Raw genomic sequence first — 26,070 nt, forward strand, 5'->3', positions numbered from 1 at the left:
GCAGACTTCAATGCAATGATTTTGCTGTCAAAGTACATATGTCATTTTTCTCTACTTATGTCTGTTGAAGCGATGCTGCCAAAGCTCTAGGCTTCAGTAATTACATTTAAGAGTCAAAACTCACTACAGCTAATAGAAATTTTAAGGCTAATCTTAAAACAGAACAAATTTATTTACTTACAAGATTCTGAACCTTATGTTTTAAAATTAGTCTGAAGGTCGACTGAATACAGGTACCTGGAATTAGTCCATTATGGAAGAGCTCCAACTGATTGCACTGGATTTAAAATGAGAAAAAACACCTGTGCACAAACTCTGTGCCAATAATTTGATATCACTTTCACACCTGGTGAATAGAAATGTCAGCGGTAACTCATAAATTTTCTTATTTTAATTTTTCAAGCAAAATGTATTTCTCTTTATGATGATATGTTCTTGTTCTGTATACATCCCGCAGCTTTTTCCTGTCTTCTCTGGCTTTACACATCTGCCAGTTGGAAAGTGCCCTCCCCAGCCCCGACTCAAATGGTGGCTCACTCTCTCCACCCCTCTCTTCTCTTTTTTTCCCCTCTCAAGCTGTCTCACTCTCTCCCTCCGCCTCTCCTCTTACTCTCTCTCCTCACTCTCTCAGTCTCTCTCTTCACTTGAACACTTTGGTCCCTTGCTCCTCTCCCTCTCCCTTACTCCTACACAGCTCTGTCACACACTTATTCCGGCTCTCCCTGGGCACCATCTCCACTATCGGGGATCCTCATTGCATCTGCGTTTTGCCAGGTGGACGCACTCCCCGCAGTCACCATTTCCACCCCAGAGAGTTCCACGCTGGCAGCGCAGCCCCTTCCCAGGCTGAGCATCGGGCGGAAGACCCTGGTGGCAGCTGCTGTGGGGGTCATGCTGGTCCTGGTTCTGGTCGTCCTCATCCCTGTGTTGGTCAGCTCTGTTGGCACAGGTGGTATAGATGACAGCACGAGCCACTACGAGATGCTGGGCACCTGCCGCATGGTTTGTGACCCATTTCCCAGCACGGGCACCACGGGCCAAGGTGTGCACACAGGCACAGATACAGCACCTACAGTCTTACAGGTGGAAAACGAGGACGATCTGAGTGATCACAGCATCGGTCCACCGCTGCCCACGTACAGTGCTCACGGCCCGCAAGGGAAACCAGGACGTCCCGGCAAGCCCGGACCCCCGGGTCCACCTGGAGAGCCAGGACCACCAGGACCTAAAGGACCACCCGGAGATGCTGGGGACATTGTACGGACAGGGATCCTAGGTTTAGGGGGTAAAGGGGCAGTTAGTACAACTACATACAATACCACTCCTCGGGTGGCATTTTATGCAGGACTACGAAGCCCTCAAGAAGGTTATGATATACTGCGCTTTGACGACGTGGTGACTAACATTGGTGGTAACTATGAAGGCGCGACGGGCAAATTCACCTGTAAGATCCCTGGCACCTACTTTTTCATCTACAATGTGCTGATGAGGGGAGGAGACGGCACTAGCATGTGGGCTGACCTGATCAAAAATGGCCTGGTGGGTATGCCTTTGAATTTATCACCTTGTGTTTAAAGCCCCAACTAATAATTTAAAAATGTGTAAAGGTAAAATTTGTAAAAGAAAAGTATTATTACTGGGATGAACGCACATCAAAATACTCAAGGAAGAGTGTTACCAGTATGCTGGCAGACTAAATTGAGTAGTCGAGCATTCATGTGTATAGTGATTTAGCTCTGATTTAGTCTGGTGTTACAGTCCAGTATAATGACAACACATAGTGGCATGTTGCCAGATTGTGTATCTGTGATTATTACACATCCAATGATGTACAAGCTGAAGTGAGTGGAAGGAGGACAGCACTATCTCCACTCTGCACACTTCAAAACACAGCCCGGGGTAGTGGCTAGTTCAAAGCTGGTGCCCTTTGAAATACAACAAACTTCATGGATGCAATGATGTGCTGGTAAACGTTATCAGACAGCCCGTCAGGCGAATGCGTTTCAGTATCCAGTGATGATATTTGCTATATTCATGGCTAATTTTGTAATATCTTTAAGGCCCCTGGGTGATGACACCTTGCACATCTGAACCTTAAAACTTTACTGCCAACACCACATCCAGACTGCAGCAGGCTGCACTTAAGGTGGATGCAATAACACAAGTACATCTACATCACAACATACTTCACCACAACATCAATTTTAGTATCGATTCTTTAAAAGAAGTGTAGATTCAGATTTGTTTCCATACTTTTGATGCAGGACATCAAATGCACTTTCAGATGAATACAAACTACACCACAATAAAAACCTTTTGTGGCTATAATGGTTTGTATTATAACCAGAAAAGGTGTTTTTTTCACAAGGAAAAAAGAACCCGAGACAAGAAAACCACACCTGATGAACATACTGTAACCACAGTTTCAGTGCAAACAGATGCAAACAGATATTTTAAGTTTCACAAATACTGCAGTGAAGGGCTTCTACTCCTTCATATCTGCTTTCTTTAGTGGTGATTGGAAAAGAGACAGAAATTTAACATTTAACACATTTTATATACTCAGATAAACCCTAACCTGCTTATGTACATGAATTCTATAAATGTCTATGCTTATGGCTGCACCACGCTCACCACACAGCCAGTCAAAGTCTGTATGTGGTGTACTCTGTTTCAAGAGAACAACAGTAATCATATAAACATGGATTTGATTAAAGCAGCTGTAAAACAACCTATGTGAACCAGTTTGAAGACAGAGAAGCTATTCCTGCCATCAACGACACTAAAATATGATTGCTCATTGAGCTGGGGCTCAATAGGACATTTGGTATATCACTGTGGAATTAAAAACAAAAAGTCAATGACAGAAATTAACAATTAACGAATTATTTAGTACTACCTGCTACTTATTAGGCAAAAAGGAGGCACTTTCTTTTATCCATTATATTTAACATGAGATATGGTAATAAGCTGCTGTAAAATAAAATGCCAGTCAGTTGTAGACACCGTGCTGCTGCTACAGTGTAGCAGAGGGTGGAAGCCAAGAGAATTTATGCTGCATTGCTCACATGTATCAGAAATCCATCATCATGCTGTCATGCTGTCGCTCAACATTTTTCAGAGTCCCACAGCCACAAGACATACAACTCTGGTTCCAAAAAAAGCATAAAAACATTTATCCTTGTTTGACCTTTGATATCAGAAACAGGTTTTTAAAAAGTTGGAGCAGGGGCATGTTTATCAGTCTGGGAAGGTTCTCAGTCGTCCAGGTCATCGTAGTTTAAGGAGCTTGGAAAGAAAAGCGTCTGGACTGCTTTAAATTTTCTTGAAGATGTTTCACTTCTCATCAGAGAAGCTTCTTCAGTTCTAAGAGCAGTTGGTGGAGAGTCCCAGATTTTAAGCCCTATGGGAGTGTCCCCAAGAGGGTCATGGACCCCCTATTTATCCTCTACCTCAGGGGTCTCCAACTCCAGGCCTCGAGGGCCGGTGTCCTGCAGGTTTTAGATGTGTCCTTGATCCAACACAGCTGATTCAAATGGCTAAATTACCTCCTGAACATGTCTTGTAGTTCTCCAGAGGCTGGTAATGAAGTGTGTTGACCCAGGGTGATTCTTAAAACCTGCAAGAAGAAGCCTGGAGTTGGAGACCCCTACTCTACCTAATCACACAAGCCAAGGTGTGGGTCACAATCAGCCAAGGTTTCGGGTGAGCCCATTTTGAAACCTAGCCCCACCTTATCATGTGATTTACTGAAGTCAAAAGCCCCAGGATAGGAGTGGGTGTTAAGGTGTTTTGAAAGGGATCTCAAAACTGGATTATAGATGGCAGACAGATCTGTTGAAAGATGGTCATTCACAGTGGACATACTTTCTTTGACTCCTCTTTCAAACTATCTGTCTTCTCTTTCCAAAATGTGAACATTGGCATCCTCAAAAGAGTGACCGTTGTCCTTTAGATGTATCTAAAGCACCTTTTTTTAAAGCTAAGTGACAGAAGGCATTTATGTCCACTGTGAACGACTATTACTGTAAAAATACTTCAAAAATACAATATCACCAGTTTCATGTTCTTATGGCTTTAACTGAATTTAAAACTTTCTACCACAATCTGGTTGAAGCAAGAATTACACTTGTTTAGCTCGTCTGGTGAAGTTGGAGCGTAACAGCCAATCTGGCAACCCAGCTCATTACACATTAGCTAAAGCTTAGGAGGGATCTGTCCTTGAGGGGCTAAGTGTACAAGCAGTTTCTATTTTTTTTTTTAAAACCACAGACATGCAACGAGATTTGGGTGTGTTGCTCTATATCGCAGTAATTACCTCTCTTCACCCAGTGACACTTATGTTCGGGAAAACATGACATTTTCAGTGCACCACTCAGAAAAAGGTGGATGCAAGAGAAGAACTCGAGACAAAGGGATAGTACGCACTGCCATCCTTCCTCAGAGGCAGGCTGACTCAACCCTGACCCTCTCAGCTGAGTCATAAGAGAAGAACAAGATATTCACCACAGGGATAAAGCTTACACAAGTCAGTCTCAAAAAACCCCCTCTTCTATTAAAAAAAAGTCCACATATAAATATAAACATAATCAGAGCAGTAACATGCCAGGCTATAAAACAGGAAGTCATTTGATATTTAAAAAATAAAAGCATTTTTTTCAATACCTTCATCAACTTTAGTCATGTCATCTTAAGGGATTTTATTAGTTAGAACTTATGACATTCAATTAAAATTACTAAAACATTCTTAAGCATTTATATTTCTTCACTTCCTCTTTCCTCGGTTCTGTGCGTGTGTGTGTCATATTCCAGGTCAGGGCCAGCGCCATTGCCCAGGACCAGGACCAGAGTTATGACTATGCCGGCAACAGTGTCATACTTCATCTGGATGCAGGTGATGAAGTTTTCATAAAGCTGGATGGGGGAAAGGCTCATGGGGGCAACAGCAACAAGTACAGCACCTTCTCAGGGTTTATTCTCTATGCCGACTGAAGACTGGACGGGACGAGGGGTGAAAGGTCACAGCCAGCAGACGATCACTTTCTGATGTGGAGTAAGGTTAATGTTACCCACAGCCACTGATCCACAGCTAGATATTTAAGATCAGCATTAATACGGTAATAATAGCTGTGGATTTGTGGCTGTCGGTTAACTGTCATGCCCACATGCCATTGTATACAGGGTGCCTATGCTTCTATTCTGATGGACACGAGCAACGTAACGGTGTCAGTCACTGCCATGTGTCATATTGAGATACGGTAACAACTCTGACAGTGCAGAAGCTTTGCCATCATTTTTGAGCTGTCATTTAAAATTTAAGTCTGAAAATCCCACAGTCGTGGTGACTACAGTGTTTGTAAATGTGCTGTTTGGATTTATGTTGCGATTTTTTTTCTTTCTCATGCTCTTTGTATTATACAGTGTTGTGCATCAGTGACTGACGAATCATATGTTGTCACAAGAAATGATAATTTGTCATAAACTGGATGCCACAATGAGATTTTGATGCTTGAAAGGCCGCCAGTGTCACAAAATGTATCGTGTCGCATATCATATCAGCTCATCATATTTAATGTTAGTGTATAAAATGTAAATTTGATATTGAATCTTAATGTCTGAACACAGGAAGAGTAGTTTCAGCACTGCACACACTGTATTTCCTATTGTGTGTCCTTAAAAACAGCTAAACTGTTAATAGATAGTTGTACAATTTTACCACGTAGCGGTTAAAGTGCTTGCTCGTAAAGCTTTATTTCATTAATTCATGCATGCAACGACTGCTAAAATGTTAAAAAATAGCGATTTTAAACAAATTTTAAATAGCTACATGTAGGAAGCATTTACCGCTGTTGCTTTTCATTTTAATGTCCATGGTTTTTCATTAAAAGTTCAATTTCTTTTGCATTTCCTCACATATTATGTGGTTAATATCAATCAGCTCATCTACTTTTTGATAAGCCGTTCTGATCTCTCCCTTTTCGGCGAAACCAGCCTTTATTCTTCCAAATGTTAGACACAAGAGAGCCACGCAAGCGCAGCGAGAGGCAATCAATGCAGAGACGATCACTGTGGGGGAAAGTAGGGGGAATCACAGCTGTGTTAAATGCCAAATGAAGCAGGAGATGATTGTGTTTCACAATCAAAGAAGGGATGCGTTTCTTCCTCTAATGGGTGTGGAGACGCTGAGATATGGCGGGAAAGAAAAAACAGACAGGGTGACGGGTGTTAGAACGTATCATGACAAAGCTTAGATCAGCGTCGCGAAGTAATCCAGGGCAAATTAGCCTCTGCTGTGACACAAGTGTCACGGACAAGAAAATAGCTTCGAGGCCCAAACTGTAAAAACCAATACCCTGTTTTCTTTTTGCTTTCTTTTCTGAAGAGCCACTTTGATATTACAAAAGTCGCCTTTGACACGGGCAACAAAACTGCCTCTAGGTTAAGAAGTTTCGAATTTAAGTTTATGGTTGCTTGAAGGAGCTTTACTTAGGAGGAGCTAATGAATGCCTAGCGAGCCAGTGGGTGCCGTGTTTCTCGGTTCCTACCCAGGCGGCACCATTTAGCCTAAACCAAAAGGTTCTACCTGGGACTAACACCCACTGTGATGATACGGTAAGGCTGTGATAGGCTTCTTTGCCTCCAGAATATCCTCTCTGATTGGTATGATAGCATGGCTTTGATTAAAATGATTGCCACACTGAGTTGTGTTTTCCTAAGCCAGGAAGCTCTCTGGGCTTAACTTAAGCGTGTCTTAAGACGAGAAAATTCCTCCAGACACAATTAGGACTGAAGGTCCATACATAAGCAGAGGTCACCCAAGCCATGGGGCAGTTGAGCACTAGCTCAGGCTGTTTTCTTCTTGCAGGGTGCATGAGCACGCAGTCAAATTAGAGACTTCATGTCACAATGTCAAAGACAAACGCCCCCGGTCTGCGAGAAACAGCTTTCACTGCTAAAACCATCAGAACTGAGCGCTGCAACATCTGTACTTTCCTGACATCCTCGGGGGAAAAGAACAAACTCACAGAAACCATTTTACATAGAAACGCTTAAGAGAGCACAAAAATGGCATTGAACTGAAGGTTCAGCAGCATTTGTTGCTTCAACATGAGCAAAGAGAGCAAAAGGGGGGGAAATGCACCTGAGAACGCTGGCAGGCGGTTTGTTTCTGCTCACTCTTTTGTTCCCAGAACCTAAGTGAAGGTATCATGTTGGCAAATAGAACAAAGTGTTGCGTCATACTGAATGGATATAAATGAATGTCTTGTTTGGCTAGACTCCCATGCTCTTTTAAGCCATTTATTGAGGTCACAGTCTCTCGCTGGCAACCAGAATCATCTGGAAACCTCCGCAGCGTCTCTACAGCATCCTCATCTTACAAATGAATGATCTTCTTTCCAGCTTCTGCGATTTTCCAAGAACCACAGATGTGCTCTTCAAGGGGTTTTTAATGGTGGTTTTACCTGAACAAGACACCGACATGTAAGAGAAGAATAGAACAAGGACACTCGGGGAGCCGGTGTTGTAATTCTGTAAATCTGGACTATACACACAGTTTAAATCTTAGACTCGCATTTCATCTCACGCTCTCCCGAACTTTCAGCAGGTCCGAGGTTTGAAAGATAAGCACTGCGCTGAGAAGTGCTTTAAGCTGCTTTTTGTTGACGCGAGCCTCGCCTCTTGGACTAGGCTGTGGGGATATTTTGAGAGTCTTTTATTATTTTTTTTACTGTGGCTGTTTAATCGCTAAGAAGTAGAAGGATTTTAAAGATTACGTTTCTGCTACAGACTTGTTTTAATTTAGGTAATCTTTAGCCTATGCAAACGTAACTGTAGGAAACGTTTGATTCATTTACTCAGCCCGACTCCCTATCAGTAAACTGACATGGCTTCAACGTGACATTTGCAGGGGCCAGTTGGTGAGGCATATCAGGCTGCTGCAGCGTGCGTGTGCATGTTTCTGGGATCATTTGTGTGTGTGTGTGTGTGTGTGTGTGTGTGTGTGTGTGTATCCTTGCATGTGTTTTTAAGTCTCCGTGAGACAGGACAATGCTAGGCTTGGAGAAAAGTGCCTCCTCTGAAATGTTTGAAGTGACATTAATGAGCCCTTGGTGTTGTTATCTTGAACATCCTCACTTATCTCACTGGGGGACAACCAAATTTAAATGTTGAGCTAAATTGCCTTTTATTCTCCTGTGCACTTCCTCCCACACCAATGTGCCCACACTGACGTGTTGTGCGAGTGGCACACAAAAAAAATCTTAGGTATTTGTATTATTTGGGTTTAACAAAGTAGTTTTAAAAATCTACACTTCACCGAAAAGTTGCACACAATAAGGGTTCTCAAAAGAGAAAAAGACCATAATACGGGCTGTTATCTTACTTTTGCAGTATCTATACAAGTACAGAAGAAGTACGCTTTCTAACAATGTGTTACTTTTCATTTCCTTTCAGCTCAAAAAGCATTTTTCCTCAGAAAGCACCATTATAAACTATTCACAGGGCACCACCGACCGTAAACAAGGTTGCTTTTCGCTCTTTTTTTTTTTCTTGTTTCATTTGCAGTGTGCTGCACAATGTGAAAGAAAGCCTGGACGATAGAAAGCTTTCTTGGCTTTGGCACCAGGAGGGTGGGTGCTATCGTTGTGTCCAAAATCCGGTTCTATTTTTTCTTGCAGAATGTTTTCAAGCTTTCAGTAACAACCCGATAGTTATCCGGTAAAAACGCTTTCTGTGTAAACCCTCTGAGTTTAGCACCACACAGGCCAGACACCGGTGGCAATTAAGACGTGTCACTAGGTAAGTAAACAGCGTGGGCTGTGCCACATGTCCATCCATGTAACAGCAATGGAGACACGCCATTAAAAACCAAAAATGTCAGCCTCCTGGTGCAGAAGAAGGAAATGTCATGGCCTCATCAATGTCAAGTTCGGCTTTACAGTCATGTGGGTAAGAAGTTCAATAAAATTTGCGTGATCTGGCACTTTTTGCCTTAAAACAAAGAGAATGCATCACAGGCCTAAAAAGAAAATGAGGATTATATTGCTCGATCAGCCTTGAAGTAACCTGACTGCATGTGGAGAGCAGCTGTCATTGAGAAGGGTGGCATGAGATGGTGCGAGTTGACAACAACAAAAGTGACATATTTCACGAACAGCGAAAAAACAGCAGTGTATAATCAGCACAAAAATTTACAAGATATAATTCTGGGAAAGATTAAAATCTGCCTGCAGCTGGGCTAAAAAATGGGTGTCTCTTCGATCCTGTCTCGCTGTCTGTCAATAACCACTGACACTGAACAGAGTCTCGCCAGCTGCTCTGCCATCCTCTCCAGATGTGTGAACTCAAGGGTCACCACAAGCTTGTACATATCACACTGGATACTAAAAATAAACAGGAAAGGCTACTTGTACACTAGCTGCACTCCTCTCTTCGGGCTACAAGAAATACAGCAAAGTTCTTGCACATCTTTGGAATATAGCAAAAAGAGTTTGCAAACATGCCAGAATCATTGCTTCTTCATGCAGCTGCCTGCATGCTTATGGAGAAATAACATGACAACTCAGTAAAGAGAATGTCCTCAAAGACAAAAAAAAAAAGAAAAAAGACAAAAGGCACGATTACAAGAAAGCAGATGACGGTGATTGAGCTTTGTGAGACCTTTAATTTTGCTTTTGTTGTGAAAAGAACAATGTCCTCATCAGTTCCTGCTACTCTTCCATCACTTTTCTCAGGTTTGTGGTAGAAACTGTCTGAGAGCAAACATGCAAACTCTCCCTCAGCAGTGTTTATGACATGCAAACAACTGAAAAAAATAAAATAACTAATATAAATTGTAATAAAAAATATGCAATAGAGGCTCAAAATGAGGAAAAAATACTTATTTTTGAACTGCATGGACACGGACGTTGCATAGATTTCTATGTATGGAATAGTCTGTATATAAAGGATGGACTTGGCTTTCATGTCTGAATAGTGAAACCACTTTTGAAGTGTCTTAACCCTCTGGGGTCGACGGACGCGCCGGCGCGTCAAAATCACATGACCAATTTAAGACGACACAGCTACAAGATGCAGCGACACAGAGTCTCCATTTCAAGCTGGGTCGAAAGTGCGGACTTCAAACTATATACCAGTTTTTGAATTGTGTCGATGGGCAATGTAAAACCAGAGTTATGATAAAAAATACACGCAATGTTTTTTTCTGAACAAAACAGTGGTGTTTACAATGGTAAAAACGGCGTTTTCTACAGACAGCGCTAGCAAACATTCTCCGCTTGTGAGTAGGGTTGCCAACCGTCCCTTAAAATACGGAATCGTCCCGTATTTCGAAACAAAAGTACACGTCCCGTATTGAGCTAATAAGGGACGCACTTTGTCCCGTAATACAGTGAGAATCAAAAGTAGTCTATAACTTTTAATGGAATTAACGCTTTGTTTGAAAACATAATTCCCAGCCCCTCTCCTGCTTTGTGACCAATGAGCTGACAGCACACTTATGACAATTCAGATTACCGCTCATCTCATTGGTCGAGGAAAGGTCGCTTACGGAGAAAATACCGGAAGACAACAGATGACCACAACAAGAAGCATGGCCAACAGGGAAACAAACGCCGACACTGCGGTGCAAGTCTCGGACGACAGTACACTTAAAGCTGGGCAAACACTGTGCGATTTTTTCAGTCACGTTATTCAGCTCCTGCTCAAACTGCACGATTGACTCGCAGGGGTTAGAAGTTCGTATGTCACGATGTACTCTCACGCTATACCGCCCGATGCTCTGATGCGACCTGAGTGCTCACACTGTGCCTCCATAACATGAAGGTTATAACAGAAAATCTGTCACTCTCTCTCTCTGTCTTTCACTCACACAGACACACCACCACCATCAACTTTGCTAAATTGCTAATGAAAAACACTCATCAGGCAGCTGTGATTGAGCAGCAGTGTAAATCCAACTGTTTTCACGGTTGTTGTGGTCGTGATAATTTTGTGATGCCACATCGAAAAGGCTCGGATGAGCTTTCCAAAGTTCTACAAGTTGTGCCTCCATCGCTTGTGTCCAGATCACACGCTGCACAGCCGTGCTGCAACGTCTTTTTCACCGACGTTTACGTGTTTGCGCGCGAGCAGTGTGAGCGGCTGTGGTGAGAACCTCACGAGCGATTGATGATCGGGAGCTGGTCGTGAGGTGTTAATCACTTCTCGTTACCCCACGTATACTACACGATGCACGATGAAGGCCAAAATCGGTCCGATCACTCAAAAATAGTCTCAAAATGGGCCTAAAACCGCACGGTGTAAGCCCAGCATTAGAGCAGCAATGTTTGTTCCCCTCAGAGAAAGGGAAGAATGGGAAAAGGAAAACACCTGGCTGGAAAAAGTTAATATGGGCATGTGCAGTGAATATCAGCGCTATGTGGCCAGAAGTGTGATAATATAATTTATTTTGTGTAATAAACAACTGCAAGGATAGATGATTACAACAAATAGATGACTAATACATAAAAGTAATACATAGATGAATAATGATGATGAGTTATGATGCGTAATCATGGGAACAAGCGGGTTTACAAACAGGAGCAGCTGATTAGCATCAGAAAAGCTGAAATAATATTTCAACTGAAGCCGATTGTACTAAATGCACTAAATGTGCACTGTTACAAGAATGTTTTTCTTTCTATTGTTTTCTATTATTTTAAGTTAAGCAGGACAGAGTTCTTTTAAAGAAAGATTTACTTATATTCTCAAAAGTTAAGCATGACAGGCTTCTGTTTAAGAAAGAGACCTGTTTTATTGTGTTAATGTTGTCATTTTGAGCTAAAAATAAATGGCTAAATGATCATTTGTTTCACATGTGTTCATATCACAAAGAATACACATCTACTTAAATCAAATTCAAGTCAAAGGGTTAAAAAAAATAATTTCACACACAAAAAAAGAGCTAGAAAATTCACCACACTGGGAAGGGTGAAGACAACTGGGTCGCCCGGCCCTGGCCACGAGGTGTCCCTTATTTATTTTTCAGGGAGTTGGCAACCCTACTTGTGAGTGAAAAAAGAAAAAGAAAAAACACTGCTTCCCTATTGGTGTTAAAGTTTACCATGTCAGCCAATCAAAAAACTGATATGGCAACATGTGGCACTTGGTTGTTTAGGGAGAAGGGGACGTTTTAAGGAGTGACACCCGTGACGGAAAACGGGCGAGCGAAAGAAAGAGAGAGAGAGAGTTTTCATATGTGAGACATTAGTGACGTTTAGCGTGTTTGGAGGCTGTAGTTAGTGTGTTGTGCAGTTATTGTTTTGTTTTGTGTGTCAGTTATACTGCTGAATGTCAAAAAAGCCGTCAAAGGCAGATTCCAGTGTAAACGCTGTTCCCACGTGGAAAACAGGACTGATCCACCTCCTGCTGTCAGACCTGCAGGGTTTAGGCCTTTGGTGTTCTCCTGTCTTATACTGAACAGAAACTATTTTTTTTGGACTGGCACAAATAATTTGTGTGCCTTCTTATTTGATGCAGAACACCTGATTGTTCTGTAATTTGATTTAAATGGTTATATAAAAAACCCCTGAGGCCTTGGCTGCATTTTTAGGTAATAAATAGTACCATATAACTTTGTTGTTTGCAAAATTTGTGCAAAAGTTTTTGGAAATGTACCATTTCTATTTGCATTTCAAGTTATGAAAATGATTCATTAGACATGTTTGTGAGTTCTACAGTAAAAAAAACTTTTTTCTACTCAGATTTTGAATTTTTTGTCTGAATCTAGATCAATTGTTCTAATATAGTTTGCCAAAATGAACAAATAACTCAAATTTCAGATATTTGAGGTCGTGCTGAAAATAATGATACCAAACAAGGCAAGATAAACAGTTTTTAAAGGTTAAAGATAGAGGTAAAATCAAAAGTAGTCAAAAACGGCCAATTATACCCTGGATCCAAGAGGGATAAAGAACAGATGTATGGAAGTCTTTGAGAAAATAACCCTTCAGTACACTTCATCTAAAACATAAGATTTTCCTAATAAGATGGTTTCAAAGTTTCTTACTAAACACAGCATAATGTTCACTTTGCATATTATGGCCTCCATTAGTGTGCAGAACGACAGCAAATGAGGGTTCGCTTCACAGTGAATCCCCATTATTAACACACAAGCACGTGACACCTATAACTCTACTCTACTGCAGACTTGAGTCTTTAATAGAGGGTTGAGGGTTGCAGTCTGCCTGAGACTCCTTCATGTCTTTCCACTGTTCCATCTAACAAATATAATAAACACAAATACATTTTTAAAAAAAGAAGCTGTGGCGGTAAAATGATCTGCTTGGGGCTTCAGAATTTGGACTCTGAAAACCAGTGGGTGGTTTTGGCAACGGCCACAACATCCTTTCCATGTCCAATGCTGAGAAAGTTGGGACGCTGTGTAAAATCTGTTACATAATTGTAAATTTAAATTCAAACAGGATGCAATGTTTTGCAAATGTCATATACTCATATTTAATTCACAATAGAACATATTGAACGTATATGAAAATAAATGTACCATTTAGAGTAAAATATGAGTTTATTTTGAATTTAATGGCAGCAACACAACTAAAAGAAAGATGGGAAACGGCAACAAAGGTCTGGAAAAACGAGTCTTCCTCACAAGAAACAGCTAGAGGGACACTTTGCAACTAATTAAGTCAACTGGCAACAGGTCAGAAACATGACTGGGTGTAAAAAAAAGAAAACTGAAAAAATGGGGAAATTTTTTTGAATAGTCAAAATTCATAGTTTTTTCTCAAAATTAAGAATTTCACAAACACAGATGTGACTATAAAATAGCTTTTCAGAATCACAATATGGCTAGAATAAATAATAACAATGTGCAATGTTACTTAACTTATAAGAAAGTGGTAAGCGGGATAAAAAAGCATAACGCAGGATGGAGGACGGACAGAGAGTGCATGCACAGAATCATCATGTTGCATTATAGTAGATTTGTATATATGGATGAAACCCCTCGTGCCAGTAATTCGTGGCGAGAACGTGACAACATGCAAAGCTTCCCCCGCTTCCCCCATCGTCATGCTTGATGTAAGGACTGTCCGCTGTGTCAGTGACTCAATACCAACGGCCTTGTTCCCTCATGGCCCTGACTGAGCCAGGCTAACGCACAGGGACAGGTTGAGTCATGTGGCTGGAGACGCTCCGCTGGCGTGTTGCCTGTCTCTTCACCTCACCGCAATCTCGTGGATGCAGCCTGACAACAGGCTGCGTAAGCGCTGCGAGTGGGCCTTTCCTCAATATGACACTAGATGCCAGGGTTCAAGAACGCTGCAGCCGTTACGGTTTCTCAGGCCAGTTCTTTCTACCCGTTGGTGTCGAACTACATTTGCGGCTTTTGCAGTTAAGCAAGAGTGGAAGCAGCACTGGCTTTGTGGGTTTCCCAGATTCACTTTTTTGTCACGCTGCATTTTATCATCATCAAATCATCAGTTGATTCTTGGTATAGTTTTAAAAGGAAAATCTATTTATGATGTTTGATGTCATGTTCCAAGGATATTTATTGCTGTTTTTGGTTTCTCCTGCTTTCAGTGTTAGCCCTTCTCGCTCTCTCTGTGTTAGTTATTTGCCTCCTGTTTTTCTTTGTGCATTTCTTTTCTCATGTCTCACTTTGGTTTTACTTCCAGGTTTTGTCCTGTTCCCTCCTTTATGAAAATCTGACTTGATTAGTTTTTTCTGCGACTGATTGTTTCCACACCTTCTTCTCACCTGACCACCAATCACCCCTTTGTATGCGCACAAAATCCTTTGGCTTCTGCAGTTTTATTTCTTTTGAGATTTTATTTATTTAGCCTGCCTGAGTAGTCTGCTTTTAGCATTATTTTTCCAGAAGCCATATCACAGAGAGCTTGAAAGAAATTACAATATTTTTCCCTTGATTCATAACACCGCTAACAACAGTTTCCTTCTGCCTGGCAGCTCCGTATCCAACATCTTCTGTCCAGTATAGCCGCTACCTCTCCTCCGCACATGTCAACATCATCTCAGCCTTGCCTCTTTAACTTTGTCTCCAAACTGATCAACCTGAGCCGTCCCTTTGATACGTATTTATCTTCTCCATCCTTCACGCCTCCTGTCTTTTTATTAGTACCATTGCCTCCAAACCAAACATCATAACAGGTCTTACTACCGCCTTGTAAAGCTCGTCTCCACCCACTCCACCCTGCGCTCTCTTGCAGACTCTCTGTTGCTTTGGATGATTGACTTCAGGTACTTACACTCATCCACCTTCAGTACCTCATCTCTCGCAGCTTCACTGCTACACCCGTCTCTCTCTCATTCACACGCGTATTTTGTCTTGCTTCTAAAAATATAGATGAGCATATAACAGCATCATAACAATGACTGCCAAGGATGTTACTGAACCTGTTCTTCTGAAACCTGTCAGGTATTTAGTCCAAGAAATTCATTTAGTTTTTAAATTGCTTTCAGCTTTCAGTCCCAGTTTGGTGGGGGAAGCAAACTGCTTGGTTGGGTTTATGAAAAGATAATAGTTGGGGTTAAAATAAACCTTCTCAGCAGCATTAAACATGTCCTAGATAGCCTGTCTGGTAGAAAACACTCAAGCATCTTTATTAGGCTTTTTTCAAAAATTAGTTTAGACATTCAATTAACCAGAGTTTTAGTCGAGTTTAGTGCAAAGCTGTTTCTCTTGTTTGCCTTTGCCCGAGCTGTTCTGCCTCCCCTTGCGGCAATATGCGAGGAGAATGATGAAAAACCACTCAGACAGGAGATTTCAAAATGTCGACACACTATGGTGCCATGGGCCAACTCTCTGAACACGATGGTGAGATTTAAAAGTCTTTACCCCCTGCCATTAGAAAATTATTTGCTCTGCTCCTGGAAAGGACCCACAACGCACAATAAAGCAGCAGGAAGTGCCTGGATCCATGCACTTTCACAAAGTGAATCAAAGCAACTTAAGACTTTCGCCCCGTAGCTTGACACTTTCAGAATTAAACCCAATTTATATTCACACCACCCTTTTCCGCCTGGAGCATTCACACTCGCTGGTACAGATATAGTCTTCCCTCCACGCTCTACATCTGGCCTCTGTGTCGGAGAAAGGGACTGAGAAAAGACACACTTGGAAATCTCTGGTGAACAGCTGGCTGCCCAGTAAAGCATGTTACCCCCAACTGGATCATGACGAAGCCAAGTTTTTAAAAAATAAAGCATCCTAAAATAGACGTCGCTTCTTTGTCATGGCTCTGACTAATAGAGAACCTCAGCCTGACTAGGACACGGTCATTGTGTTTTATCGTATGAACAAAATGCAGGTGTGAGCGTGTGCATTGTGTACTTTGCACATCCGAATGTGTGGCCATGCAGCCTTTATTTCGCTGCCCCCGCGTGCTGCAGCCTGAGTCACTTTGCATTAATTCTGCAATGGCTTGACGAAAACAAAAAGCAGACCAGTACAGGCTTTGGATGGAGCCAAGTGAGCCACGCAGGCTTGTGGGACCTCATTGCCAGGATGATGTCACCACACCTGCCTGTGGGCCTGAATTATGTGAACAGCAGCAAGGACATCACGGCTGTCCAATAGGGTCATTATTTCTTCTCCTGAAGACCTGTCACCAACGCGTTTCCTGTGGGATTTCTTTTACATGAGGAATGCCAATGTCAAAGTGTCCGGCCAAAGAAATGCGATTAAACGATGATCAATTTAAGTACAGTCAATGGGATTTATATTCATTACTACAGAGGCTTGGGCAGCAAGGATTAGTCACTCAGTTTTGTACAATCATACAAATTTTGATTGGTTAAAAAGAAATTCCTGTTTCTGGTATCACATATCTGATTTAATGTTTTGATTTGATACACATGTTGATGGTCTTCGCCACACACACACATATTTAATTCTTTATGTGTGTGTGGAAAAACCCAGCTCATGAGGAAGTTTTCAAGGCTCTCCCTGATTCTGTCATAATGATGTCATCAGAGTTATCCCCCTGTCAGGCTTACGGGAAGTGTAGGGACATTTTTGATGTCACAGCTGTTTGCTTTTACATTGTTATGTCACGCCACTCAGGAACGCCTATTCTCTTGTGTTGCTTGGGCCTAATTGCTAATGAGGTGTGAATAAAGGCATGCCTGAGGCTGATTTTAAGGAGACAACACCTTTTGCCTTTATGCTCTTTTGGATACCAACGTTTTACCTTTGCTTAGTGAATAATTTAAAATAAAAACCACTTTTGAACCTAAATATTTCACAAACTACTGACCTACTGAGATTTCGCCACACAGAAGTAAGAGGAAAATGGTTGGACTGGAGAAGGACTACAGAAACATAACAATATCAGGTCCCACTCCTGTCAGCTAAGAACAAAAAACTGAGGCTACAGTTTGCACAGACTTGCTAAAATTGGACAATAGAGGGTTGGAAAAATATTGTCAGAATTTGGTGTGAACATAAAAAAAATAATCCATTGTGGAGATCAGGGAAATTATTTTACTGCTATTGTCCAGATTAATAATATAATCTACAGTATTGATATTGCATTCAGATGTTTAAACAGTGTGCGTCTTTCAGAAAGACTAAAGCCACAGGCTGACAGGAAATTGCAGGTTTGCAGAGTGTGCCTTTTGAAGAACTGAAACCGAAAGCAGAGTCTAAGTGCAGGTTATTCTGAGGATTACATGTAAGGATGAGCCTCTGTTCTGGTGAAAGGTCAGAAGTGCAACAGGTGAGATGAGAGAGCATTTGAGGACGACATATACAGTGGGGCAAAAAAGTATTTAGTCAGCCACCGATTGTGCAAGTTCCCCCACTTAAAATGATGAGAGAGGTCAGTAATTTGCACCAGAGGTACACTTCAACTGTGAGAGACAGAATGTGAAAAAAAAATCCATGAATCCACATGGTAGGATTTGTAAAGAATTTATTCGTAAATTAGGGTGGAAAATAAGTATTTGGTCACCTCAAACAAGGAAAATCTCTGGCTCTCACAGACCTGTAACATCTTCTGTAAGAAGCTTTTCTGTCCCCCACTCGTTACCTGTATGAATGGCACCTGTTTGAACTCATCATCTGTATAAAAGACACCTGTCCACAGCCTCAAACAGTCAGACTCCAAACTCCGCCATGGCCAAGACCAAAGAGCTTTCGAAGGACACCAGGAAAAGTATTGTAGACCTGCACCAGACTGGGAAGAGTGAATCTACAATAGGCAAGCAGCTTGGTGTGAAAAAATCAACTGTGGAAGCAATCATCAGAAAATGGAAGACATACAAGACCACTGATAATCTCCCTCGATCTGGGGCTCCACGCAAGATCTCATCCCGTGGGGTCAAAATGATCATGAGAACGGTGAGCAAAGATCCCAGAACCACACGGGGGGACCTGGTGAATGACCTGCAGAGAGCTGGGACCAAAGTAACAAAGGTCACCATCAGTAACACACTACAACGGCAGGGAATCAAATCCCGCAGTGCCAGACGTGTTCCGCTGCTGAAGCCAGTGCATGTCCAGGCCCGTCTGAAGTTTGCCAGAGAGCACATGGATGATACAGCAGAGGATTGGGAGAATGTCATGTGGTCAGATGAAACCAAAGTAGAACTTTTTGGTATAAACTCAACTCGTCGTGTTTGGAGGAAGAAGAATACTGAGTTGCATCCCAAGAACACCATACCTACTGTGAAGCATGGGGGTGGAAACATCATGCTATGGGGCTGTTTTTCTGCCAAGGGGACAGGACGACTGATCCGTGTTAAGGACAGAATGAATGGGGCCATGTATCGTGAGATTTTGAGCCAAAACCTCCTTCCATCAGTGAGAACTTTGAAGATGAAACGAGGCTGGGTCTTCCAACATGACAATGATCCAAAACACACCGCCCGGGCAACAAAGGAGTGGCTCCGTAAGAAGCATTTGAAAGTCCTGGAGTGGCCTAGCCAGTCTCCAGACCTCAACCCCATAGAAAATCTGTGGCGGGAGTTGAAAGTCCGTGTTGCTCGGCGACAGCCCCAAAACATCACTGCTCTCGAGAAGATCTGCATGGAGGAATGGGCCAAAATACCAGCTACTGTGTGTGCAAACCTGGTAAAGACCTATAGTAAACGTTTGACCTCTGTTATTGCCAACAAAGGTTATGTTACAAAGTATTGAGTTGTATTTTTGTTATTGACCAAATACTTATTTTCCACCCTGATTTACGAATAAATTCTTTACAAATCCTACCATGTGGATTCATGGATTTTTTTTTTCACATTCTGTCTCTCACAGTTGAAGTGTACCTCTGGTGCAAATTACTGACCTCTGTCATCATTTTAGGTGGGGGAACTTGCACAATCGGTGGCTGACTAAATACTTTTTTGCCCCACTGTACACACACACACACACACACACACTCAGTTAGAGAGAATCATTTATAGGTGAGAGGTTAGTTATGTTTGCTCGCAACTGCGAAAGAGGAACAGTTTCTTGCAAGATGAGTGTCTGGTGTTCTAGACGAGAAGTGGAAGTCAGAAGGGACAGGAAGCACCTGGCGTGGAGACGGAGACAATGTTCTTTTTAACGGTGTTAAAAGTCATTGTGGTTTTGATCTGACCTATGTATGAAATGGATCTGACGTTGAGGGGGCCTCATTAAATTCAAGCCCTGATGGTATAAAATATCTGTTTATGCTTTGATTAAGTCGGAGATCAGCCCTGTCTGCGAACGGAGCTGGTCTTCCCACGCGTGTATTTCATTAAAATCAATTGTTTGACCAAGCTCTTGGACCATGGTTGTTTGTACTCTCCTTCCTCAATGTTTGAACCTTAACACCATCCTGCCCTGTATAAGTACTTCAGGCTGCTGCAGGCGATGTTATACTGTGAACAGTATGTCTTAGCACACTTTGGGCCTCTTGAAGCCAACTGAGCATTGTTTCAGTGCCTCAGCCTAATTATTGCTGCTGACCATTTCACCAGTTTATGACCACAGGGTACCCACCATTGAATTGAACTGAATCTGCTGCTATCAGGATAGCGAGTCAAGTCACAAAACTTCAAACTGGTTTCTTATTCACTGTACTCAAGTGGTCTCCACAGTCTCCAGAGCTCCTTTGGGATGTGGTGGAACAGTAGATTCACATCACAGATGTACAGCTGACAAACCTGCAGCAACTGTCTGATGCCATCATGGACCAAAATTTCTGAAGAATGCTTCCAGCAGCTTGTTGAATCTATGCTACAAAGAATTAAGGCAGTTCTGAAAGCAAGAGGGGGTCAAATCTAGTACTAGCAAGGCGTACCTAACAAAGTGACCAGTGAATGTCTATTATTGGGGCCTAATTTAAAACATAATGAAGCAATGAAAACACAGTGACAGACAGCATCTGATACCAGCTACTTTAAAACAGAGGTGCTGGATCGTTTTTATTTAACTTAAGCATATTAGATTACAAATGTATTATTTTAGTTGAAAGGTGCAAAGAAAAAAAAATCCCACACTCCGTATGTACAGAGGAGAACTTCAAGTGTAAGAAAATACAGTGATAAATAGCAAATCTGTTACTGTTCCCATTAAAAATGGATTGTCAAAGACATTCTCTCATAAATCTTCATATCACAATCTTTACATATTCTGCGTCACATTATTCCAATTTAACCATTTATTTCTCTGACATGTATAATAGTTTAAAACATACCCAGCACTGGGGACAGAAGTAGAGAGAGGTGGCGTCCAATTAATATGCTTGCTTTAGGGACATTCACCATTGTTACTTGTTCCTTTGCTCTCTTAATGTCTCTACAGATTAAAAAGTAAAACAGTAAAACATTTCAAAAACTGGATAATCTAATATGGTGTAAAAGGTGTAACAAAATAAAATCTCTTAGTTTTCAATAATCTTTCTGGACTTCTTGTTTTTTTTAAGGTTAGTTATGTTTAGCATGCGCTGCTACACAAAAATGAAGATTTACCAGCAATTTAAGCTCCGCTCTTCCGTCACAGCTGAGAAAATCACTCTCGTAAATGAGCAAAGATGTAGGAGCTGTACAGCAAGTGAGGCTTGACTGTGTCGCCTTCATATAATTGTTTCTCTCTGAGTGAAACCAACACAAATTGCACAGAGAAGCCTTTCACACTAAACCACATTTGCCAGTGCAAGTTTTGTCAGTAATGTAAGTCCGTGTTAACTGTCAGCAGAGCACGCCATACGGCTGCGCTGTAGTGGTAGGTGCTGTGAAACTAATTTCACAGTAAATTGCATCGATACCGCCGACCTGCTTTTTGCCCGTTTCTATTCACACCCTCATATTTGACCACTTCTTGGACTAAAAACCTCCCGCCCTCACTCATCTTTCTTTCCTCTGTTAGGACAAAAGTATCTTTGCAGCATAGAGCAGCAGCCCACCCAAACCTGCAGTGGCAACAATGGCAATGACCCTGACTAGGAGGAAGTCCATAGAGTCCTCTAGCTTTGTGTGGAGCCGCAGGACCTGCCGGTGGGTGTCCTCCCGGCCGCCTGAATTCTCAATAACATGATTGGCCAAGCCACGCTTTTCATTGAGCGGCATTTGCGCGGCCACACGCTGCTCAGCCTGCTCCTGGGTCAGGCCGTCCCTCTGCATCAAGCGCGAAAGCTGAGTGGCAGGGTCACTGAAAGGGAACAGACGATGGAGGTTATTTATGGTGCATTCATTGTGCCTTGTTAAAAAAGGTCCACTGGCAGTGAATCACATCAATAGGAAGCAGAAAAAGCTAGTTTTAAAGGCCACTTACTGTCAAAACAAACAAAAATGCTTAACGACTTCAAAAATTAATACTGTTAACAGCCCCAAAACGAGACTCTAAGGTAACAGGAAAAAATGAGCAGTGTGCTTACCAGTAAACTACAACAGTGTGGTTCAGAAACCGAGTGAGCCGTCTGGTTTCAAAGAGAAGCGGCACATCCAGAACCACGTAGCGGTACCCTAGTGAGAGAGAAAGAAGTCAACATTACAGACTGTATGTAAAAGATGGACATAGCACTCTTAATACTAAGCTACTGTGTAGAAGGCAACAGTAGCTATTGAGTGTTTAACCTCTCCATATTTTTCCCATAGTATAGTTTTATCTTTGTTTTTAAAATCGGCCACTCTGCTGCCAGTACACTTAACCTTGTGTTAATCTGGCTCCATGTGACAACAGTGTTTACAACTATGACCCTTCAAGTAACAATAAGAGACAAAGAAAAGAACAAAAACCATGAGAGTATTGCTATAAACACAAAGTTTTATGGGTGCAAACAGCAACGTTAAGTAAAGGCGCCAACTTGTTTCTTTCTTGTTTTTTTATTACGAGCCGGACAAAAGTGAGAGTGAATTTCTTATGTTAGATAAATGCCTGCAGTGCAAGACATATGGACATGTGTTCATAAGTTCATGCATTTTAATCATAACCTCCATGTGCCCCAGTCTGCACAACATATAGGTGTGATGGCACTGCTTTAAGATCATATAACAAGTGATGTTTGTGAAGTTTATTTAAAGGCATGTGTGATGCCTTGAGACGCTAATAACTGAATGCACCGAGAGAGTGACATGGGTGTCTTACTGAATTCATTTTAATCATAATGTTTGTTAAGGTTCAAAATTGAGGAAGGAGAGTACAAACAAGCAGGTCCAGAAGATCTTGGTCAAACAATGATTTTAATGACTACACACGTGTGGGAAGAACACTCTGTACGCAGACAGCAAGTGATCTCCGACTTAATCAAAGCATGAACAGATATTTTATACCATCAGGGCTTGATTTACGGACGCCCCTTCATGCGTCACAGACAGGATATATACACATACGTCAATATCAAAACAACCATGACTTTTAACAGAGAACATCATCTTCTATTTTCATGGCCGATTACTCCAGTCAACCTTTCAGTTCCTCTTTCTTGCCGAGAAGACAAGGACGGTTCCTCTTTTACCGAGACACTTTCACCGTTACAATCCAGACATGACTAATCTCGCTCTCCTCTAAATAAATCTAACTCATGTGTGTGTGTCACGACCTCACATGCTCTCTGTGTCACCTCTTCACCTACTAACTGTCTGTGTCTCGTCCTCAAATGCTCTTTCTCAATTCACCTGTTGCACTTCTGACCTTTCACCAGACCAGAGGCTCACTGAGACTATGTGTATGTCTTCTACTAAATAAATGTTTTAACCAAGAACCTCTACTAAAACCTTAATATAAAATGACCTGATATAAGTGTTTTGTAAGCATGTACGCAGTTTTAACCTTCTATAGCTCCAAGTCACTTGCACAATAGATTGTCCGGACATCGCGCCGAACAAAGCTTCCAACCCCCAATTAATTGACCGAGCTCCAACTCTTTAATAAGCACAGATATGCATTGTGTATAAAATAGTCATAACTGCACCTGAAATACAAGGTCAACATCATCATAAACATCTTAAGGCCATCTTAAAGCTATCTGTTACATTGTTAAAGCCTCGTCTTAGCCTGCTGCTCAAAATAACTTTCACTTCTGCAAACTCTCTGCAAGCCTGTTTCCTGTCAGCCTGTGACTTTTAGCCTTTCTGAAAGACACACACTGTTCAACCCCTGAATGCAATATCCATGCTGCAGATTATATTTATTATTTAACAATAGCAGTAAAATAATTTCCCTGCTCCACATGTTCAAACATCTCATGCATTTGACTTGCAAATAGCAGAAAGTTTGGTCTCGCCTCTTGCGCCACCTACACTGCAAAACAGCCTTGGCTCAAATACAGCAGATAATCGTCCCTTTTTCCTTTTGTGCCAAACACGATTCCTCCCTCACCTCTGAGAAAGTAGAAGAGGATCTCTTTGAGCATTGCTTTATGAATCTCTGGGTGGGTGATGGAGTTTAGCAGCTTCCTCTTCTCCTCGCTGGCGAAGATGATTTGGCCCAGCTTCTGCCTGTCGATGTCGCCGTTCTCGAGCAGGATCCCTGGCCCAAAGTGGTGCACGATGCAGGAATAGGCACGTGTGCGCTGCTCAACAACTGCGGACAACAAAAGGAAGCTTGAATGAGTTAAACAATGTAACAGGTTCAAAATTAAAGTAAATTTATTTATGACCAGTAATCCAGCATAAAAAATAGAGGCTGAGATGATATTCGGAACAGACTTGTCACCGAGTGTAATGGAATAATTTGCCTAATGCCTTATATTTCCCCTACATGCAGCTGTGCACTCTTCACCTAGTTCTGTGACCTTTCTATCTTCGCAGTCTAACTAAAACATCATCCCTGCAGTCAGCAGAGACATCCTTCATGATTCATGCTCTCTCTGCAAGCGCTCGTCCTAATAAGCCGGGGTTATCTGAGAGAGTGCCGCCTGAAGATGGCTTCAGCTCGATGACACCCCTGACCAGTATTTCATGTTGAATTTGTGTTCGCCATGTCAACAGGTTGCAGGGGAGAGATAGCCACCTACCTTTCCTGGCCACGACATCGGCATCAATAATGGGGCATCCAAGCTCCCGCAGCATTGAAGACACTGTGCTTTTCCCAGAGGCAATGCCTCCTGTCAGTCCCACCAGGTACATCTTTAAGCAAACAAACACAAAAATGCATGAAGGCAAAGTAAGTAAAGTAATTACACTAGCGATGCACTGATATGGCCCTGTTTACAGCTGTGGGCCTATCAGAGAATAAGATGACATTTACTAATAGCAGTGGACGATGTTTATCTGCCATGTCACATTAACGTTGCACTGACTTAATGTTCAAAGATAGTCTGATTAAGGCTTTAAAAAGCTACTTATTACAAACAGCACGAACTGGAGAATAAACACAAAGAATAAATAAAATAAATGAATAAATAAACATTGGTATTTACCCAGAGTCCCAAAATAACAAATTTACGGTCATCGTTTTTATGGCTTATGGAATAAAAGGGCCAGTTTGGGTATAACATAATTTCTGACACAGTAAGAAATTCTAGAAAGTCCATAAATGTTATGAGTAAACAAATAGTACTGTGCCACCCCTCACTTCTATTTTTTTTTAGTAAAATGAAAGGTTTTTAGGCAATCTTTCTTCTAACTTCTTTAAGTAGTCTCCAGGGATAGTTCTCCAGTCCTCTTGAAGGACATTCAAAGCTCTACTTTACATGTGGGCTGCGTTTTGCTCCGTTTTCTATGAAAATGATCCTACACTGTTTCGATCATGTTGAAGGGGCTCCGGGGAGCCCAATCCATGACTGATACTGTTCCTACTCTTGTGTGTTTTTTCTATCCAGTTATGCTTTCACTGTATTGACGGTGTTTGTGTGATCATTCTTCATGTTGAAAAATGAAGCCAATGCTAAACGAGAGGTGACTTTTGCACTCTACAGTAACTTTTACATGTTAATAAACATATAAAAATAGTTATTACAATCTTTATAACCAAATAACAGATATTTAATTACTGAAATATCTTTAGCTTCTCATTTTAAAGGTTTTGAAGTTTCACAACACGCCCCCTGCTGTGGAATTAGGTGAACTACACTCTCCATATAGTACCTGGCTATGCAAAGTCAAACTGGTTTGACTGGTTCGAAAGTCAGCTTTGAGGTTATTCTCTATTAAACACCGGTCAAAAATAAAACCTTTAAAGAAACGACTCGCTCACGATTTAACACGGCAGAGAGCGGCTTCTTGTTAGTATCAGGTTGGTTTGACACAGCGATTAAAACAAACTCATGTCAGGGGAATTTTAGCTTTACCTTGTCAGAGAGAGAGTGTCCTTAAACCGGCTGGATATACAGCGGGAGTCCGGGCAAAGCAGAAGCACTAGAGAGGGGGGGCTGTTGCGTTAAACAACAACAACCAGGGCTGCTAACAGGCTAACACAGGTGTTAAATCAGGTCAGAAGGAGCTCAAACAACAACGACGCCATTTTTACCGGGTCCAGCTCAACACGAAAGCCAACAAATGAGCTGGAGACAGCGGTGCTGCTGGAAACTGCCCTCCTTTACAGTTCACCTGTATTCTACTCACTGCTAACAACCTAGCTGCTAAGCCTGACAGGCGCTACCTCTTAATTAACCCGACATCTCATATTTCTATTAGCGTTGG

At 41.8% G+C, this 26,070-nt stretch overlaps 2 protein-coding genes across 3 annotated transcripts; one reads left to right on the forward strand and one right to left on the reverse strand.

The window, feature by feature from the left end:
• The first annotated feature begins 649 nt into the window (after positions 1–649).
• LOC309712946 (C1q-related factor-like) lies at positions 650–5,909 on the forward strand. 2 transcript variants are annotated; one of them, XM_082544168.1, is made up of 2 exons: positions 650–1,539; positions 4,813–5,909. In XM_082544168.1, the coding sequence occupies exons 1-2, from the start codon at positions 892–894 to the stop codon at positions 4,990–4,992; spliced, it is 828 nt and encodes a 275-aa protein (XP_082400294.1). In that variant the 5' UTR covers positions 650–891; the 3' UTR covers positions 4,993–5,909. The 2 variants fall into 2 exon arrangements, with proteins under 2 accessions (XP_082400294.1, XP_082400293.1); XM_082544167.1 differs by lacking the exon at positions 4,813–5,909 and adding an exon at positions 3,569–4,799 and having other exon boundaries at positions 787–1,539.
• Positions 5,910–21,179: 15,270 nt separating this feature from the next.
• Positions 21,180–26,027, reverse strand: dcakd (dephospho-CoA kinase domain containing). Its single transcript, XM_082545224.1, has 5 exons — positions 25,719–26,027; positions 24,444–24,555; positions 23,807–24,010; positions 21,864–21,951; positions 21,180–21,637 (listed from the first exon to the last, which is right to left on the reverse strand). Exons 2-5 carry the CDS (start codon positions 24,553–24,555, stop codon positions 21,352–21,354), a joined length of 690 nt encoding a protein of 229 aa, XP_082401350.1. The 5' UTR covers positions 25,719–26,027; the 3' UTR covers positions 21,180–21,351.
• Positions 26,028–26,070: the final 43 nt, after the last annotated feature.

This window comes from Aulonocara stuartgranti (assembly GCF_965226115.1).
Source record: "Aulonocara stuartgranti genome assembly, chromosome: 8".
Classification (NCBI taxonomy): Eukaryota; Metazoa; Chordata; class Actinopteri; order Cichliformes; family Cichlidae; genus Aulonocara; species Aulonocara stuartgranti.

Excerpts from the sequence above, each read along its gene's own strand:
- LOC309712946 (XM_082544168.1), top strand. The coding sequence starts at position 892 with ATGCTGGTCCTGGTTCTGGTCGTCCTCATCCCTGTGTTGGTCAGCTCT. Across the intron at positions 1,540-4,812 it reads ACCTGATCAAAAATGGCCTG|GTCAGGGCCAGCGCCATTGC; the intron begins GTGGGTATGCCT and ends GTCATATTCCAG.
- dcakd (XM_082545224.1), bottom strand. The coding sequence starts at position 24,555 with ATGTACCTGGTGGGACTGACAGGAGGCATTGCCTCTGGGAAAAGCACA. Across the intron at positions 21,952-23,806 it reads CCTCTTCTACTTTCTCAGAG|GGTACCGCTACGTGGTTCTG; the intron begins GTGAGGGAGGAA and ends CTCTCTCACTAG. Across the intron at positions 21,638-21,863 it reads CACACTGTTGTAGTTTACTG|TGACCCTGCCACTCAGCTTT; the intron begins GTAAGCACACTG and ends GTTCCCTTTCAG.